The sequence below is a fragment of the Uloborus diversus genome, chromosome 3 (genome assembly GCF_026930045.1).
Source record: "Uloborus diversus isolate 005 chromosome 3, Udiv.v.3.1, whole genome shotgun sequence".
NCBI classification, from domain to species: Eukaryota; Metazoa; Arthropoda; class Arachnida; order Araneae; family Uloboridae; genus Uloborus; species Uloborus diversus.
Window position 1 is genome coordinate 160,828,640 of NC_072733.1, and position 20,853 is coordinate 160,849,492.

The 20,853-nt window shown below is 31.6% G+C and overlaps 1 protein-coding gene across 1 annotated transcript in view; it reads right to left on the minus strand.

Moving 5' to 3' along the window:
• LOC129218301 (cAMP-dependent protein kinase type II regulatory subunit-like) overlaps positions 1 to 20,853 on the minus strand; it is a 107,398-nt gene that overhangs the window by 5,125 nt on the left and 81,420 nt on the right. Inside the window, exons 8-10 of the mRNA XM_054852539.1 lie at positions 19,548 to 19,649; positions 6,765 to 6,839; positions 3,149 to 3,214 (exon numbers count right to left, since the gene is read on the minus strand). Of these exons, the coding sequence (XP_054708514.1) occupies positions 3,149 to 3,214; positions 6,765 to 6,839; positions 19,548 to 19,649 (243 nt within the window). The remainder of the gene's footprint in view (positions 1 to 3,148; positions 3,215 to 6,764; positions 6,840 to 19,547; positions 19,650 to 20,853) is intronic.

Consider the following 20,853-nt stretch of genomic DNA (forward strand, 5'->3'; position numbering starts at 1 on the left):
TCAGTTTTACCTTTTCTTCACAATGAAACCATTGCAAGTGTTTTATTAAAAATAGCGCAAACAGTCAACTTTGAAATTGCATGTATCTGATTAAAAGATAATGTAATCAAATAATTGGTGCAAAATTTCATTCTACTAAACAAAGAATGTGCAAGTGATTTTTATGAGACAGTTGAAATTAAGTCTCTGCAAAATATTCGCAGTTGCTATTATTCAATTGCCTTCTGGAAGTGCAACCAACATAGTAGCTTCTATTTGTAACTTCCTTTCAAAAATAAACTTTTTGAGACAGTCGAAGCCTTGCATTGTGACACCATTGCATTAGATGCTAAAATTATAAAATGTTAAAAGAAGGTGAAGAGATTTCTTTTTTCATTTATTCTGCTCTACCTTGCAGACACCAGACATATTAATAAAATTTGAAGGTACATAATTATGTCCTCTGGACTGTAAGAAGGCTTATTTAAACTCTTTCAAAAAGCTTGGGAAAATACAGATGCTTTAAAACAAGCTATTGGAATATACAATTCATCTGTATCTGCAAGGACATCGAGATTGAGCAACATTCTGCAAAAGAGCAAGTTGTTCGACAGATAAGAAATGACTATGAAGATGTGCTGCAGTTAGTTGCACATAGCAAACAAAAGAACATTTTCCTTAGCTAGCTTTGCGCCATCCCAGGTGGATGGTGAAAAACTAAAGTCATTTGATTTGGAAATAATTGCAAGAGTGAAGTATGAATTATTTTTGTACATTTACTTCTATAATATATGCAAAAGATTTCTACAATGCTTCCTCAGGCCTGTAGGCTGACTCCTACAATTTTTCTTTTCTCCTCTCAAAGCACCATTTCAGAAAACGATTGTTCTAAAAGGGTTTTTCTTCTTATAAGGAAGTGAATAAAAACATTTTCCAACAAAAAATCCCCCAAAATTTCTAGGGACTATTGTGGTGTCTTATAGAAAAGTTAGTGGCTTAAGCATTTTCCATAATACCAAATACTTTCAAACAGAAAAGCTTTGGCTTCACTAAGAAAGCCAAAGTATTTGAAAAAACTAACTATGACTCCCATCGTATTAATTTCAACTTAAAGAAAACGACTAAATGTAATATTAAAAAAATGCACAAATTTGTTATAAAAATTTAATCAAATTTTTTTTTAGTGGTTCAAAATGTGTTCAGATGTTTTTGTTTCTCAGATATTTTGCTAGAGTTCTTTCCAAGAATATCAAGATATCCCTACACTCATACAGACCCAAATGATATTGCATAAAGAGTAATAGTGCTCATGAAAGAACATAATAAATGAAAAGCAAAAGGAACTGGGGCCATTTATTTCAAGAAAATTAAACAATAATGTAAATGTAACCAAAACAAAAATATATTAAATTTTAAAAAGGAGGCTGAACAAGGGCCACAAAGTTTGTTAAAAATGAACTTGGGGCAGCTAGGAAAACTTGATGATACACTATGTGCCCTAAAACAATAAGACCTAATTTATTTGTAACTTCACAAATTTCATATAATTTGAGTACAAAGGGATACCCCAAGGATACATTTCATTTCTGCAGCATGCTTTCTCAGTTTCTACATGGTAGTCTCATAAATAGGAAAATATATGCTCTTTTAATGCTCAAAATTTATCTTATCCACACAGGTAAAGAAATTCAATGTGGCAATGCAAATGTTTTCTTTGAAAACTGCATACACATACATATGCATAGAATAGTCAGGGTTGTAGCACTTGGGTAGTAATCTAATGATTGGTTATTTTGTATACTAATTTGAATGAGAAGGTCAAGCAAAAAGCCCCAAAGTATTGTTGTAGGATTAGCAACAAAAAATGAATTCTGAACAACTAGGATATAATCCAAAGAATATCCTAGTTGTTCGGAATCTACTTCATACTTATCACTACAACTATGCTAAGGGCTGGGATTCAAACCATTGAGAAGAGATAAAATGGAAGGAGTGAAGCATTCATGAAATTAAGATCCCAAGTCACGTGACATATTTTAAAGCAAAGCATTTGACAAAATCAGGTTTCTTTCATTTGTTTCATGCAAAACATGCCAACCATTCATCGTTGTTGAGTCATGTGACTTGGGGTATTTGGGTCAACTTTTGCTAAGTCAATGATTGACTTGCTCTATCCATTTAAATTCCTGCTCTAAGATTTAAACATGTGAACATGGCAAAGGGACACTAGTTCTCCATTACTTCTGTCACTGAGTAGCTTCAGTATTTTGAGAAATACCTTATTCAATGCAAGGAAATATAGGTTGTTTTTATTGCATAGCTCCATTTCGTTTCAAACACAGAACTACATTTTTCTTTGAAAGCTGGTGATTTAGCACACTGGATATTTTTAGCTGTATTAAGGGTGGAAATTTAACCACCTGCAATTTTTCGCATTTATTTCACAGACACTTCACTTGATATTAGGCAAATTTTTAAGTACCATAGGCACATGAGTCTACATTTGAGTAATTCAGTACAAAAAATAAGGTTCAAAATTAGTTAGTCCACCTCCTTGAGGGGAAAATTTCCTAACTTTTTCGCAAACAAGACTCCAAAAACAACACCTGGAACATGGAAAATTTATTGATTGTGTCTCAACTATTTTGATATAACAGTAAAAAGATGCTGGCACATTTGATCGTAATTAAATAATGTCTCATTGAAAAACATAAAATTTTAATTAAAGTAAAAGCATACCTTCAGGAAAAGTACCAAAATAGCAAAATTTTTGATACTTAACTTTTCCATAAAGCTCGATCGCATGGAAACAGGATTCCGTTTTTTAAAAAAATAATGTAATAGAACTACAAGAAAAGCTAAAAAGCAAAATTTTATCAATATTAATTCTGAATAAAACAGCAATTAAACATTCTTATCACATTTCATTTTCGTTCCCTTTTTACACCTTTATTTTTGAAGGGGCAAAATGAACCTGATTTTTCTTTGGGAGCAGGGGGTTGATTCATATGTAAATCAATTTATATGAAAGAACATTTTTTAAAATTCAAATATTTGCTCAAAAGCTATTACAACAAATCTTCATTAAATTAACTTCATCAAACAAAATAATTTACAGAATTTTTTTTGAGAAACTTTCAAGTATATTTTCAATCTTTCCAATAATTACCTCTTTAATCATAGTAATTCTAACATTACCATCTTCAATAAAATACATTCCATCTGCCTCATCTCCCTGTCAAAAGAAAACGTTAATAAGACAAGTAGAACAAAAATAGGTTACTAAGAGACAAAAACAAACTTTAGAGAATTCAGTTTATAAAAATAAACTTGTCTTAAATAGCTCTAAATTTGAAAGCATATGATAGTAATATATTACATGCATTAAACACAGCATATTCAAAGTGGGAAAACACTGATGTTATGGCAAAAGAGTTTGAGATGAATAAATAAGCCGAGTTTAATTAAGTCACTTATCATGATAATAAAAAAGGCTTTTTATTTTTTTTTAAATGCCACTGTAATCTTTTTATTAAATAACATGTTGTGTGTTTCAATACCTACTGTTTTTATCAAAATCTTATACGAAATTTTTGAATTTAAATGTAGTCTTGATGGAAATGCCAACTTTTTAAAATCTTTCCAGCTTGCAAAAAGAGTAATTTGTTAAATCTAGATATTGAAAGTCACCCTTCTATACAGTTCTGAAATGGGAGGCAAAAGAAAAATCAAGATTGAATGATTGAGATAAGGTTTATAAACTTTTCAGGGTATCCGCTACATTTCGGATTTCACAACATATAACTTGCCAAAATGTTCTCACAACAGCTGCTTCTAACTTTCCCTGAATCTTGGAATGAGACTTTTTTCAAAAGAAAGCATACATTTTTCCCAAGAATTGTCTAAATTAATGTTTTGTGAATATAAACTTGCAAACATCTGAGCTATGCTTTTCATGTTTTTAAAAATTCAAATTGAAGCAAAATGTACTAGATCAGCTAATATTATAAGTAAATGATCTGATGTCATCACATGACTTCCTTTTACACCAATTTAATGTTATTTCCCCATTATTGGAAAATTTAATGTGATTCAATAGTTAACTCTCTAAATATCACAATCAGTGACCAATTTAAAACCAGATTTTTAAAAAAAATTTAAAAAAAATCGCCAAATTTGTCGCCAAGTTGGCGACAAAAAGACTGGCGATATATATCACCAAGTGTCCACCAAATTAAAAACACCACTTGAGTTTGCATCAAAATTAACAATGATTTCTCCCAAAAAGGTATGAAACACCCCCTTTAGAAACACACGAATGCAACCAAAAGGAGAAGTGCACAACTAGACCCCACTAGGAGTCTATGTACCAAATTTCAACTTTCTAGGACATACCGTTCTTAAGTTATGTGACATACATACGCACATTCGAACATACATACGGACGTCACGAGAAAAGTCGTTGTAATTAACTCGGGGAATGTTAAAATGGATATTTCAAGTGTCTATACTTTCTTAGGCACTTATCAGACCTGTGGCTGGGTTGAAATAAAAACTTAACATTAATTTGGCGGTGAGAAAAATGGAAATTAAGGCCGAATTTTGAGTGAAAATTTTTTCGCGAATACAATACAGTAAAACCCCTCTAATGCGGACACTAACGGGACAAAATTTTTTGTTAGCAAAAGAGGGGTGTCCGCAGGACAGGGGTTTAATAATGTTATTTGCCTTGGAATCGGGAATTAAGAATTTTCCTCATAAGAATGGTGTCCGTTAGGAGGGGTTTTAGTGTACTTCCTTTTTTGTAAAAGGAAATAAAAACAGCTAATGCAAAAATGACTAGTGATACACATGAAACAACTAGTTAAGAGTTTTAAAATGTCTTTCAGAGACATTTATTTATAAATCCAAAAAAATAAATAAATAAATAAATAAATAAATAAAAAATAAAAATAACATTTTTTTTTAGTATATGACAAACCATACAAAAAATTTTCACCATTCAAAATTTACATGTAAAGCATTTTTTTTTCTTCCACAAAAAATCTGATATGACACACAATAATCTACTTTAAATCATCAAAAATATTGAATATAAGTATTAATTTAAAAATGAATTTCCAAAATAAAATAATCTTCAATTTTTCAACAATAATGATATAGTAATAATAATAACAATAAAACCCATTAAGCCAGTTATAAAAGTGAATCTTTTTTCAAAACTTTAAGAGAAATTTTTAAATACATATTTTATTTTAAAGACAAATAAAAAGAATCAAACAAATAAATGTTCACTATTTTAAAAGCTAGCAGTTTTCTAAAACGTTTAACTACCAACAACACTGAATGCCCAAAAACAAAAAACCCCTTCAAAATGCATCTGACTACATTCTTGGTGATTCCCCTCCACTTATTTGAAGATAGCTTCCCAATAATATTATTTTTAAAAAAATTATTTATTATTTTTTTTGTCAGTTTCATAGCATTAATTTTATTTAGAAGAAAAGGGAGCATAACATTATTTGTTAGCATTCCTCTGAGGGGCTAGAGAGGTCAAACGCTTAAAAAGATTAACATTTGTAGCAAGAAGGGACATTTCGGTAGGCCTTCCCTAAAATATTTAAAAAATTATCTACATTAATATTTTTTTAAGGGTTTGTTTTGCAATTTTTTACTCGTTTTTCAGGGTAAAACTAACTAGCGGACTAACTTCTATAAACCCCATGTCCAAAAAAAAAAAAAAGGATTTTTCACTTAGTTACTAAGATTAAAAAAAAATTGGTAACATTGCATGTTGCATATGAGTTTCACTGCAGATCTTCAGCAAGAAACTTACTGTATTATTTATGTTTATCCAAGTTACATTCACCGATATAATTGAGCTTAAAAATGAAATTAAGTATGTTTATAATATAGCATTACTGTATATTTATACTTCTGGGGATGCACTGCCCCTATTATCTCTTTTTGATATAACTAGTGGTACCCACACGATTTTGCCCGTAGTAGAAAATTAAGAGGTCTTTGTCTTGCCTGTATATTTAGAAATAATGTATGGTGAATTTTCTCGCCAATTTGCTTGTACCAATGTTACGGTTCCACGTTATGAGAACTTGGTAGTTTTGCTCGTCCATCTTATGATAATTTTTCTGGGGAAAATGTTCTTAAAATTGGAACAGAAAAAGAACAAAATCGAATTTTCGAAAAATCACTTTGAGGTGCACACCCCCATGGTACAGACTAACTTATTGCCAAATTTCATGAAAATTTGGCCAAACGGTGTAGGCGCTATGCATGTCACAGACATCCAGACAGACAGAGAGACTTTCAGCTTTATTATTAGTGAAGATAATAAACAATGGACTGTCTTTGAACAGTTAACTAAATTCTACTCATTTAAAAGACATCATAAAAGCATTTCAATAGCATTTAACTATCCTGTTAAAGAAAATTGTACATGCATCATATTTCTTTTCAGTTATTTTTACTTGCATTCATAATTGGAATAAATTGTTAATTGCAATTGAAATGATTGATTAAAATTTCATTCTATATTAATTAGTAGACTCATAAACAGAAATAATTTCTATGACAGTGAAAACATGGTAATTGGTTAAATACACATTACTAATCGAGAAAAGCACTTGAGTGAATAGATAATAACTTTACCAGATTATTCTTAAATGATGACTAAGATTTCTACCGTAAGCAAAACGCAGCAAGCAAAAGATATGAGAATATCTATAGAACAATGCAAAATAATTTCAAACTAGATGAATAGGTACCTGCTTTATTATGAGTTCTCCATCTGCAGCTGACTTGGGCATTAAAGCATCACATAAGTTCATTCTTTCATAATTCTGAAAAATAAGTGAACATTACTTCGTTTCACAGTAAGTTGGCACTGAAGGGAAAGCTAGGCGAGCCGAATTGCAGCCGTTGTCAAGGAAACGAGGTTACTCTGCGTAGGGCGCGTGCCAGTCAGCGGCGCGACTTGCCGAATTTGGCGAGGGAAAAATAAAATATAAAATACCAAGAACGAAACAACTATCCTTGAAGTTTTCAAAGAAATTACATTTGTCTCAAATATATTTCATCATATTTCTATCACAAATGCAAGGCTGTGAATGGGATTTCATTTTACAGCGGCGGAGAGCTATCGGTCACAAAGTAATTGACAAATAATTCTGAATGATTAAAAAATTAGCAGGAAAACAAATAAAAAGTAATAATTAAAAGAAGAGAATATGCTCTGAAAGACGCATACTCTGTCTCTGGTGATTTCTTCGTTCGCTGATAAAAAGCATGTGCCCTCTCGTCAAAATACGGACCATCCAGTATGTATATATCATCTATTTCAAAAGGAAAAATAAGACGACCGAAGTTGATATATGTAAGGAGAACGTTAGCACACAGCTGTGAACATTTATCCATAGTAATAATGGGTACCAAAGGCATAGAAAAGAACCGCGTTCTCTTCAGAAGTATAACAAATGAAAAACTATCATGCATGTTCTCCAAAGCGCATCTTCGTTTTTCTATTGCAGATCCTCAGAATTCGCTAAAGGCTGTTCATCAACAAGCCTTTAGCGAAAAAAAAAAAAAATGTTAATTTTCAGTCCTTGCCTGCAATTTTATTAGTTTGTTAAGAAGTGGATCTTTTACCCTGCCTCTGACATGGAAATGGTATTCCATATGTGCCTCCTCTTATCCATATCTTATGTATATATAAATCTATAGCTTCTTTACAACTTGTGCTTTCAGAAAAAATGACTAAATTAAACTGAAATTGCCATTTAAAAATAAAACTTAGCTTTCGGGACAAAATTGATTGCATATTTGAAATAATCTGCAACCTTTGTTACCCCCCATATTCTTTACCTCTGTTTTGAATAACTTCACTTTAATTTTTCACATGCACTCGACTTGCTCTCTGGAGTTGAGAAATGCATCCTAAGTTCGTTTAAATCTTTGCAACAAAAAAGGAACTCTTAATGTTTATAGATTATTTTCCATAATCCCTCTGATTTAAAAATCCAACTGTGCCAATGCCAACCATTTCTTCGGAATTCGGAAAAGGTGCCATTGTGTCTTTTTATACATATGTATATAAATCAAAGAAGTACCTTTGTGCAGAAAAGTAAAAGAAAATGTAACAATGATAATTCGTTACAGACACCTGTTTTGAGGTTTCAAGGATCCCATTTTTCATCGAGAAAAAAAAAAAGATCGTGCTCACTTTTCTGCATTAAAACTGGGTGTTCCTTGAAACCCCGAAACACCTGTCTGCAATTCCCGGCAAATTTGTGTAACTCAGCGTTGTTTTATTATCTAAAATAACATATTTCAACCCTGTACACGCGTGTTCATTTTATACTCTAGTAATAACGGTGAAGATCCAAGATTAAATAACCAGTTTTCGAAAAAAAAAAAAAGATTGCCCTTTCTAAAAAAATTTATTCAAATAAAAAAATTTAGAAACTTCATGGGAACAATTAGCTATTACTGCATTTCGGAGCTCAGAGAAGATATTAATTTTGAATTTTTCAAAAAAAAGGGTCGATTTTAAGCTCAACTTATTTATGAAAAAAGTTAAAAATAATAAACGAAAATGCATCGAGGTTTGTGCAAATAGAAAAGTTATGGCTCTCAATTTTGCGTGACTGTGAAAGTATATGATTAACCCCGAAACTCAGTTTATTAAAAATTATTTTACTAACCCTTAGCGTAGTTAATGTAGCCTACTTTATAGGTTTATTTTGGGAGTGAGTAAATTTACTTAATATAAAAAATTAATTTAAGGCAGGGGTTCTAAACCTGGGGAGGGTGGGGCGAATTAATTTCGTATTTCAAGGGAGATGTGTATGTTTCAAATTTAAAGTGAAAAAGTAAAACTTCTTCATCCAGCAGTTCATCGGTGTAAATTTGTAATAGTGAATCTGTACATACGTGTGTAAGAGCATTATATTTTTTTCCTCCATAAACTTTTCAAACGATCCAAAAAAGAAAAGAAGAAAAAAACGACTTTTGCCGTAGCAAGGATTTGTACACAACAAGTATTCGTTACATTCAAACAAAATTCGGGTTTCTTTCATTTTTTCACAATAATTTTCTTGAAGTTTGGGCTCATTATGTAAGAAACGAAAGCTATTTAAAACTACGAAGTAAAATAAATCTCGAATTCAAAGAAAAAAAATCCCATTGTATTTGTAATTGCAGCAAGTAAATAATTGAAAATTAATATTTTCATTTCATTTTTTATTTCTTACTCACGAAAACTGTTTTTAAAAATGTATTCAATTGCTTGGAAATAACGATGGAAAGCATAAATGAGAAAAAAGACCAGGCAGAAATGCTTTGACCACAATAAGGAGAGTTCTTTCAAGAGTCATAATGACAATCAGATGTTTTTCCTTGGGCGATGCGAAGTGGGGAGAAACGAGTTCTGGGGGGTTTGCCGTTCCACAGGAAGCCCGCCAAGGTTAACCTTGAAAACTCAAGTCTTTGCCAAGACAAAGTCGAGTTACGGCGCTTTGATTTTCCTTTCGTAATCAAATTCTTATAAATTAAGTATATTTAACACACAACAACTTCAACTATATGTCTCAACCACATACATTCTCTATTTTTTTTTACATCATTTGGGAATTTACACCCGTTTAAACCTCCAAATTTACTAGAACTACTTCTCATCGCGGAGTAACACATCTCGTACCTTTCCCTTCAGTGCCAACTTAGATTGGAATATACTAATGTAAATTTACACATATGTTTAACAATAAATCTCATTTCATTCAAATTCAAAGAAATCAGTGATCCATATAGAAAATATCTTTATTAAAGAAATCATGAAACATGATCTATTTTTCAAACTCTAGAACAATTATTAACATGGCTTTAAAATTATTCTAAACCTTATTACAACACAGTTTTAATAATAGTACCTATTTTTATTATTAAATGTAAAAAAAAAATAAAAAATAAATGAATGAAAAAGAATAGTCCAAACAGATGCAATTTTATAAAAGAAAATAGAAAAATCACCCACAATTCACGGAATGTGGAGTTGCAAGAGCCTCCAGGGTTTGGACTTCGGCCTGTTGGCTTGTGGGTAGTATTTTACTTCCCTCCTACCACCTAATAGAAAAACCAATGAAGCTTTCCCCTATCCACCACCTGAGAACACTCTCTGTTGGGGTTAGACTTCTCTGAAGAGACAAATCTCTCCCCGTCCCCAGTAGAAGTTTTTTTGTCCAAACAAAGCTGTTGAGATCGCTGAAGCTATCTTCAACAACTTCAGAGTTGGCTTTTCATTTGCATACCATGGAAACGTCATCATCGTCAGGACCACAAAAATCACCAAGTTAGTGATTTGAATTATTAAACAGTCAAACATTTGCTCTTAAAACAAATTTATACTGTAATGATTATTTGGTCAACATTTAATTCCAATACTGATCACAGATCAAAAAATTTTTATCATTAAGATCTGTGAGTAGAATTTTATTTAAAATACGAAAGGGGAAACCTCTGTGTGGCTAGTGGAGGTTGTTTGCTTCACTACACGCATTTGTTAACCAAAAACTGGTACGCCAATCTTTTACATCAAATTAGTGCTGGTTCCTTCAACATATAAAGATTTTGAAGTAAAAGATGCAGGTTTTAAAAATTTTTTAGGGACGTTTCATAGTGCTTTCCTCTCTCTCTTTGTAGATAAAGCAGGAGCAAAAATACAGTAGCAAGCAAAAGTCTTACTCTTAAAAAATCTGGAAATGTTGGAGTCCTGTAAATGAATTATAAAAAGTGAAGAAATCCAACAAAAGTACTTCAGCAAGCATCCTTTTTGTCCAAAACTTCTCAGATATAACAGGAGCTTTTTCTAGCTTTTAATCTTACAACTCCAAGTTCATTAAACCTTAGTTTGTGCATTCTCTTTTTAGAATGATGTAATGAAGACACTTTAAAAATTTTTTTGCTCCAGTATCAGCTGAAGTTTTACACTAATTTCTATGACGTCAGAGATAATGTTTTTTGCTTCCACTTCTACATTTAAGTTCCCAAACCTGTTTATGATTTGTGGAAAACTGTGGATCAACCTTCCATACATTATTTTTACTTTTGAAAGTTGCTTCATGCAAAAGAGTATTAAGACTTTAAATGTACTAATAATTAAAATAACTTGTTAGCTAACATCCAAGCTATTTATTTGCTTCAATGCTTGCAGAAGGTCTGATGCCCCTGGCTTTAAAAACTAGCTACAAACCTTTTATCTATAGGTTGAAGAAGTGCAATTGTAATAGAAGGCAAAAAAAAAAAAAAAAAAAAAAAAAAAAAAAAAAAAAAAAAAACACACACACACAGTCAGCACATCAGGATGATAGAAGCTTAAGTGAGGAAGATAACTTAAAAATCTTAAACTAAAAGTGCTTTGAACAATCCTTTCGACGGCAATACAGCTTGACTTCAGGGACAAGTCAGGGTGAACAAAAAATTCCGTAAAACAGGAAAAGCCATCTAGGTTTTTGCATTTAATATTTAGGGGATGAGTGAAGCTTTTGTTAAATTTTTTAAAACATGTGTCTTAGCAGCTCCATAAATTAAAGCTGGCAAAGAAATATTAAATCACACAGCATCTGTTTGTACATTCATATTTGTAAGATGGATAGGGTCCAAGAAATTGCAACAGTTCTTGAAGGTAAGGGTTCAAAGAAGGGCTACAAAGCTAGTAAGGGGACTTTCAGGTTTAGACTATGTTGCAGTGGTTGGAAAAACTACATTTTTTTTGTAGCGAACTACAACTACAACTACTTTAGCACAAATGTAGTTAACTACAACTACAACTGCTTTTTTCAAAATGTAGCAACTACAAACTACTTTTGAAATGTAGTCGCTACTTCGCTACTTTTTAAAAATTAAATAAATAAATAACATACACATACACACCGTTTGAGATTGAATGAAAAAATTAACAAAATTTTCAGATTGATATATTGACTCATTTGAATATCGAATATTGCTATAAATTATTTATTCTTTCTTCCTTTACTGAAACGATTCGTCAATCGAAACATTTTTTACCAATTGCACGAATATTCCCTGCAGGAAAGGATTTAAAAGTGGAAGGAGTTCAACCTTCAAATTTTTAATCCTTTCCTGACAGTAAATAGTATTTCATTCAAGAAGAGCAACTCGGCTACTTGAAATTGAGATAAATACAATCGTAATTTAATTTAAATTTTACGTAGACTAGACATACATATACATAAAACTGATTTAGATGATGAAGTGCATCAACAAAAGAGAAAAACTTAAATTTTATGAGTTAATTTTAAAGGAACTTATATTTCATAGTTAGGGATTCATAGGATAACATTAGTTATTTCATAGGAATTGATTGCTTTTGAGCTTCAAGCTAGGGTTCCAGACCTGGACACCATCTCTTTTCTTACGCCCCTGATAAAATGAAATAACAGCATTTTTCTATTTTGCCAATAACCTCAAAAACTCACAACGTTTAATAATCGACTTTTAATATGTTAATATATCAACACTCAATCAGTAAAAAAGACAAAATAAAGAAAAATGAAAAATATCCCAATCGGTACTACTAATTATCCGAAACATGAAACATAACTAAAAATGATTACTTTACTTCAATGTGCAATTTTTTAACAACAGTGGACTAGGGCTACAACGCAATTCGACTAACGCGAAATGTCTATATAGAGCGAGTTTTACTCGAGGAACGAATTTTGCAGCTGACACGAATTCCTCACCCGCTACACGAAAATTTTCTTAACGGAAGCGCAGGGCTTATATCACCTTCTTTCTTGGGTACTAAATATTAGTTCGACTGCATGTGCAAATGGCATTAATACCGAAAGCTTTTTGCTTAACGGGCAAAGTTTGCAGGAAGCGGGAAAAAAATCGTTTCTTTCTTTTTAAGCCATGCTCTATTCAAGGCGAATATTGGGAAAATGTGAAAGTTTCTATGCCAAACAAAGTAATGGCGTCAAACAGATACAACACATGACGTCAAAATTATATGTTAGAGGTCAGCTCGAATTTTTCAGTCTTACGAATCTGATTGGTGCAACTTTTACTCGCGTAAGACTTGCACCAGTCAGATTCGTTTGAAAATGCGTTTTTTTTTTAACTTGATTCAAAAGTAGTTTCCAGAAATCGCTACAAACTACTTTTTTTGTAGTGAACTACTCGCTACTCTACTTTTTTAAAAAAGTAGTGCGCTACACTACAAACTACTAAAAAATGTAGCTACTACAGTAGCGTCGCTACTTGTAGCGCGCTACTTCCAACCACTGCTATGTTGCATACTTAAAAGGCTTAATATGTATAGCCTGGAGCAAAGAAGAGTCAGAAGGGACATGATTAAGTTGTTTAAATTTATCAAAATGAAAAATGTTAATGGGTTAAATATTTGCAGGGAAAGCAGAACAAGGGGTCATTGTTTTAAGCTATTTCAACTTCAGGATATTTTGAAAATCAGTAAATATTCTTACTTTAGTAGGGTTGTGGGCATTTATAAGAGCTTACCAGAATAGGCTGTAATGAGTAAGAGGGTCAATAGCTTTAATAGGCCTATTCAACTTCATTGGGGACAGATAAACTGAATAGGGCCAGTCTAGCTGGGCCCAGAGCCTGGTTGTCACATCTGTATTTGTAGTTGATATACAGATGATAAAAACTGAAATAGGATCAGGTGGGTAAAAGAAGTCACGGGCTAAAATAGGTCAGTTTGAAAAAATAAATAAATAAATAAATAAATAAAATTAATTAATTAATTAAAAATAAATAAATAAATATAATATTTTATTTCTGTGTTGCCAGTTACTGATACCAGTCATCATTTCATATGCAAAATTGGCTGCCACTTCAACTTTGAAATAGCATAGATTAGCCATTTAATGCTTAGCTTTCATTATTACAAGCTTGAATGTGTTGTTGATAAAAACTTTTGGTTAAAAAAATGTTAAAGGGAGGTGCACAATAGTTTTTTCACCTACTGCATAGAGCACATACATTTTTCAAATTATTTTGTTAAATTTTTTGATATAAAAAGAGCAAAAAATATTTTTTTATGGTAGAAAAAGATGTGGCAGGGTAAAATAAGCCTGTTTTGAATGAGGTTAGGTTTGTGGCAGGGTAAAATAAGCCTGTTTTGAATGAGGTTAGGCTTGTGGCAGGGTAAAATAAGCCTGTTTTGAATGAGGTTAGGCTTAGCGGACATTCTAAATATAATTACATGTATTGCTTTTTAAATCACTTTTTGCTTTTATATATGCGTATACTAATTTAAAATAAAATATGCAATCCTTAGTCACTCTTTTTACACACAAATAAATACATAAAACTAAGGTGGAAAAAAACCATCATGCCAAAACTTAAGCAAAGTTTTTTTTTTCTGAATAACTTCCTTCAGAAAATGTTGTTTGGGAATTCAGAGGAAGTGGCTTGCTTTCTCCAATGAAAGAAGTTGAGTTCAAATGAATGCCGCAACACCATTTTATAGAACTGCTTTAAAATAATGTAATTGAAGCAAAGCCTTGACATCTAGGAGCTTGATAAGAAATGAGGACATTTTTTTCAATCTGGGAACAAGATAAGTCAAGTATACAGTGCTGGCCAAATTATTAGACTAAGACTGTTTTAAAAGCAAATTCTTTATTGATTACATAACTACATACACATTAAAGAACAGGAAATGATTAGCTAATATTTAGTATGCATTCCCTTGTTCTTGATGAGCATTTTAAGTCTTTTTGGCATACTTTTCACAAGATTTATACCATTTCTTAATTTTTTAAAAAAGGAGGTAAAAAATTGTTTATACTCACTATTATATATATACTCACATACACACTCACTAATTACCTAAAACTAACTTTAAATATAACAGAACACACTAATAAAAATAACTAGTGAACTGTTTAAGCTGATTGAGGTTATGTTCCTGGTAGGTAGATAAAAAAAGAACATAAAGCACAGAGCTGCCACCTGCAAACATTAAATTAAGCTAAAATAACGTAATAATCAGTGTACAGTATGTACTGCACTTTAACAGTGAAATAAATAGTATTTTATTACAAATAGTGTACAAAAAAAAACTATTTAGTCTAATAATTTGGCCAGCACTGTAGGTTCTCCCTTGAAACATTTTGAAACTTTTATCATAAGCTCATTGTTTTCTACAATAACTACCAATTGCAAAGAAGCCCTAAAGAATTCTAAAAGAAAACACTGTGCAAAAAGAAACTGGTGGAATTTAAACAGCCCTGACATTCTTGGAGAGACTGCAGAGAGTCAAAGACAGAAAAAGGGTAAAAAGAAACAACACAATTAAAAGACACAAAAATTCAACTGAAGTGTCTTTGAAAAAACACACACATACAAAAAAGAAAAAAAACAAACAAAAATTTTCTTAGGAAGAAACTTGTGCAACTAATTCAGAGTACAGTCGACTCCTGCTACAACGCGATTTGACTTATGCGAAATGGCTATAACGCAAATGTTTCACGAGTTACGAATTTTAGAGCTAACGTGAATTTTTCGTTCACAACACGAATTTTTTAGAAGGAAGTATCAGCTTTGTTATTGGCTACTAAATATTGATTTCGTAAATGTTATTACATCCCTCTAAGCATCACTGAGAGTGAAAATTCCCACATCAAACTAATCTACGCATCGAGTTGTTAGTGCACCAAACAACCATTCAGCATCCTTAATTAATTTATCGTTTTCATTCTTAATATTAAATCTGATGAAATATATTGGTATCTTGGTGGTATCATCATTTAAACTTTGTGAAGATGGGAAGAAAATGAAAGTTTATGATTAAAAAAAAACCCCCAAGATTCTCGAGATGCTTTACTACAAAACGTTGATGGTAATGCGACCAATAAATATGATTGAATCTTCCATGAGTGCAATTAAAAGTCAAAACAAAAAGATATTCATAAAGGTTCAGAACTTATTTTCAATATTTAAGCTAGCAGAGCATTCTAGCAAAGTAAATATTCAGAAAGTGGAAGCTGCTCTTTTATTATGGATTTAAGAGATCAGGAAGAGGATGTGGTGCCACAAATTTTAACGTTATAAAAGAAAAGGTGAAGAAGCCGTATTTAAAAATGGATAACATAAGAATATCAATCAGATCATAGAGCATAAATCACCATTATCTTCATTTTTTAACTCATAAATATGTTAATGTATATACTGTACAGTACTACTATAGTGCAGCATTTTACTATTACCATAAAATGGTCCAACTATGGGCCACTTTGCGATGTTTTCAATGAAAATTCCGTGTATATTTCTTTGATTTAGAAATTTGAGGACTTTAGCAATGGTAGCTGTACATCTCGTCTTTCGAATGAAATGTTAAAAAAAATCTAGGTTGGAAAGAATAGGAAGGGGAATTTTTTCTTTATCCACTCCTATTGGGTATAACTATGAGTCATCTCATTTTAACCTAGAAAACACAGTGAAAACTTGATCTCCCCTGTTGTTGTCTGAGACTACATGTTGTCCTCTGCTTGAAACTGTATAAAGAATTTTTTTGTTCCATCATTTAACTTTTCTTTTTTTTTCAATTTTTTAAGATTTAATCATCACTTGTCATTTTGAGTGATTAATAAAGTCCACCATGGTAAACTTAGGTAAAGTTCTTTATTATCCGCCTAGGTTTTGACATAGAAACATTTGAAAACTAGAAAAATCTCACCAACTGTAGGCTATTTACCTATACATAGGTCTCAGAAAATACGTAGGTCTGACAAATTTTAAACAAGATCAAAAAACATTTTTGAAAACTAAAATGCGAAATCACATTTCTTATTCCAAATCTGATCAAAATAAATAATTTTTAAAAATTATCTCAGTTTGTATTTATTCCGGCTTTTAGTCAGCACCTTCTTCAAAAACTCCTAGTACGGGCTCATGAGTACGGGCAATAGGGCGATACCCAAGACTTCTTCTTTCTTTTCTTTCCATTATTTACAATAAATAACACAAAATATGACAAAAGCATTCCTACAGAGACTAAACTGAAGCCCAAAGCCACTAAAAACCATGAAAAACAGGTGGCCCATTGTTGTACCCCAATATTCCCATTTTCGATAAATGTTGAGAGCTCGTGAAAACTACGAAACATTTTTAGTCAACAAGCGGCTTAATTCATTACCGACAAATTAGTAAAGCAAATCTGAACTTACCAGAACTTGGAAAAAAGTTTTAGTGGTCTGCCTGAAGGAGACTTTTGGCTCTTCCATGAGTGAATCGAATCATGCACTAAGAAAGACTAAATTATCTGAGGCATACAAAAACGGCAATCTCTGATGAAGCGTCTTTAACTACCTAAATGGTTACACTACCTGGTGATTTTTTTTTTTTTTGGAGCTCGTAAGTTCGAAAAATAGGCTACTAGAGAGCAAAATCATTGCCATGGCAACAGTGGCCCATTGTTGCCCCCCTTGGCACAAAGTTGTACCGTTTTACAGTACTATACCAACTGTGCATACCATGTTGTTTTATTTTATGTCATTCATCCCTGTTGATCATTCATTTTGTACATCTTAAAGTATTTCATGTTGAATAAAACAGTTTTTTTTTTTTTTTAATTCAGTAAAAGTTTAGTTCTTTATGTAAAATACTGCAGTGTATAGTTGAGGAAGCTTTTGGTCTCCTTATCTTAAGAAAGACAATGTATTGGAAAGGGTTCAGAGGCGGGCTACAAGGCTAATAAGTGGACTTTCCCACGTAGATTATGATTCCAGGCTTAGAAGGCTAAAAATGTACAGTCTTGAGCAAAGAAGAGACCTAGGGGACATGATTCAGTTGTTTAAATTTATTAAAATGAAAGATGTTACGGGGCTGAAGTTTAGCACTGAAAACAGGACAAGGGGTCATTGTTTTAAGCTATTTAAATCTCAGGCTAACATGGATGTTAGGAAAAATTATTATTTTAGCAGGGTAGTGGAACCTTGGAACAGTTTACCGGAAGAGGTGGTAATGAGCAAGGGAGTAGATAGTTTTAAGAGGGCCATTGATCTTCACTGGGGATTGTAAATTGACTAGGACCAGTCTAGCTGCGCCCAGAGCCTGTTGCTGGTCGTCACGTTTGTATTTGTATTTGTATATTGAGGAGTGTTCATAAAAGTCTAAAGAATTTGGTAAGCTTTAAAAAAAATTATATACATGTTTTTCCACAATGTGAAATTTCGACTTATGCGAGGAGTCTTGGAATGCAACCCTGGCGTAAGTCGGGACTCGACTGTACATTAATTATGGCTAATCTTTAAAAGTTTCAAATTCAATACAAATAAGTTGTATTTTTGGAAGAAAATTCAAAGAAGCCTATTTCATGCCATCATTCTTTCCCAAAAGGAAGAATCACCCACATTAAAATTTGCATTTGCAAAAAAAAGTGAAAGTTCTTTGTTTTTCGGCACAGAGATCATGTTTGGAAAGTTGATGCACTGCAAATAGTGAAAGTCAATCTTGACCCAGAGATAAATCAGAGACCAATATTGTAGTATGTATTAATACTAATTGTTTTCTTATTAATGATTAAAAGTAAAAAATTACTAATCAATAAATTGTGCAATTCAAACTTTTAAAAAACGAATTATTTTACCCCACTAGTGACCTATTTTACCCCATGCTATGAAATAAAATAAGTCATTGACAACATATTTTATAAATTATATTTATTGGGAACAATATTTTGTTTTTTCAAAGATATTTTACTTAAACTGTCATAAAGAATCAATTGCATATCCTAATCATTTTATTCACTAGTTAAATGTATAGACTTGTTGCTAGGTGTGATTGCAAAATTTCTGTTTTTTGACCTATTTACTCAACCTGACAGTACATAAAAAAACAATATTTTAACACATTAAATCCAGTGGTAAAAATTGAAAAATAACTTCAAACTTTAGAATCAATTATGCACATTGTGGCCTCAGAGCAGCAGTAGGATATCTTAATGTTATTCAGAGGTTTAGATTGTTGCTCTGAGGTGACTTCTAAAACTACAGTGGAGTATCCATACTGTGATAAGTCGTGTTTAAATAGAGAAAGTTGTTAAATAGAGCATTGTTAAACAGGGAGCCAACTGTATAAAACAAAAACATACATAAAGGCAAAGGAAAAGCAATATTAGTAATGCATAATGCTACATCTAAAGCTATGAATAACACAACCAAAAGAGAAGTAATAAACTTAATCATTAAATTTGAAAAAAAAAAAGTCTGAAACACATGTATGCCTTAGACTAGAGCTTTTAAAATAAATAACTGAAATTGGGGGTGACAACAATTTTCCAATATACTTGGCCAGTTATTAATTTTACTAAGCAAAAATGAATAACAGGCAAAAAATGACATATGTGTAAACAAAAACATGAATTATGAATAGCATGTATTGCTGTTATTGAAAAACCTGGGACAAAGTTTTCTCATGCTATTCTACTTTTTACTTTCAGAGGAAAAAAAAATCTTGAACCACAGCGATTATCTAAAAATTTTAACTAAAACAAATATAAATACCTCTAATGTTTGTAGCATAGGAACACCTTCAAGAAGTGTTTCATATTCCTTTCTCTTTTTAAATGCACTCTTTAGTACGATTCTTCTAAATGTTTGTCGATTCTGGAAAAAAGGTACAATGAATACTAGTTGAGTAAATGTTATATATACAAAGTTAAGAATTTAATTTAGATTAATAGATAGCATGGTTAAGGTGAATGACAAAAGGTCAATAAATCTACATCTAGAAACAATAAGACAAGTTCAACCATCTAAAAGACATAATTCAAGAGAAACAAAAGGCTGATGCATCCTGTTGCATATTTTAGTTAATGCACTAATTTTTTCTATGTGAGGGAGAGTTACTTTGCTATTCTAAAGTGTTTTTTGCATCCAGTAAGAAAATTATCAACGCACAAACACAGGGATCCCACTCCAAAATGGAAATCAAAATAAAGCACTTTAGAGCACCTTACTTTTTCTCCAACTAGGGTGATTTCTCTGTATTGTTGGTAAATCATAATATTTTCTTAGTTTATGTATTATCCTTTTATACCTAGTTCCTGAATATCCCAGTAACAAATGTAAAAATATAGAAAATATAAATTCCAATTGAATGAAATTCAAAAATTAGGACAACAGTAAAAATGAATGTTGAGCACAAAAATGCAAAATTTAAACTTAATGCAGGGTTGAAATAGTTAAACAAAGTATTGAAGAACCATCTACAGAGGTTAAGAACGGTTCAATACAGCATTCAAAAATTATTTAAAAACAAAACTGATCTAAGGTTTGTGTTTGTATTTTGATAGTTTAAAACACTAGCATAAAAATAATTATCAGAATTTATTAATAAAACATTTATAAACTAAATCTCCGGGCACAAAGAACTTTGATTTTTCATATCCACACATATGTGATTATAATGATAAAATAACAAAGTACAATAATAATAGAAAAGACTGAATAACATTAAAAGTTTTAAAGTTAGTTATAGTTTCAAAACTTCAAATTATAATTAAAAAATTACAATAATACAAGGAAAAGGACCAGAAAACAAAAGTCTGAATGAGTCTATAAAAATGTCGACAGGAAAACCATAAATTACCGCCCCGGGTGTCACCCATGCTAGATACGCCACTGATTTATTTATTTTTTGGTATATGGATTTAACAAAACATGTGTCACATACATTTCACTCAAGTGCTTAGAAGTTTCTCCAAGGCAAAAACTAATGTCATGTTTGAATTTAGTCATTGTCATTTAGTTATTTGTATGTCATTTTGAATCAAATTCATATGATATTAGTTCCAAATACCCTGGCATT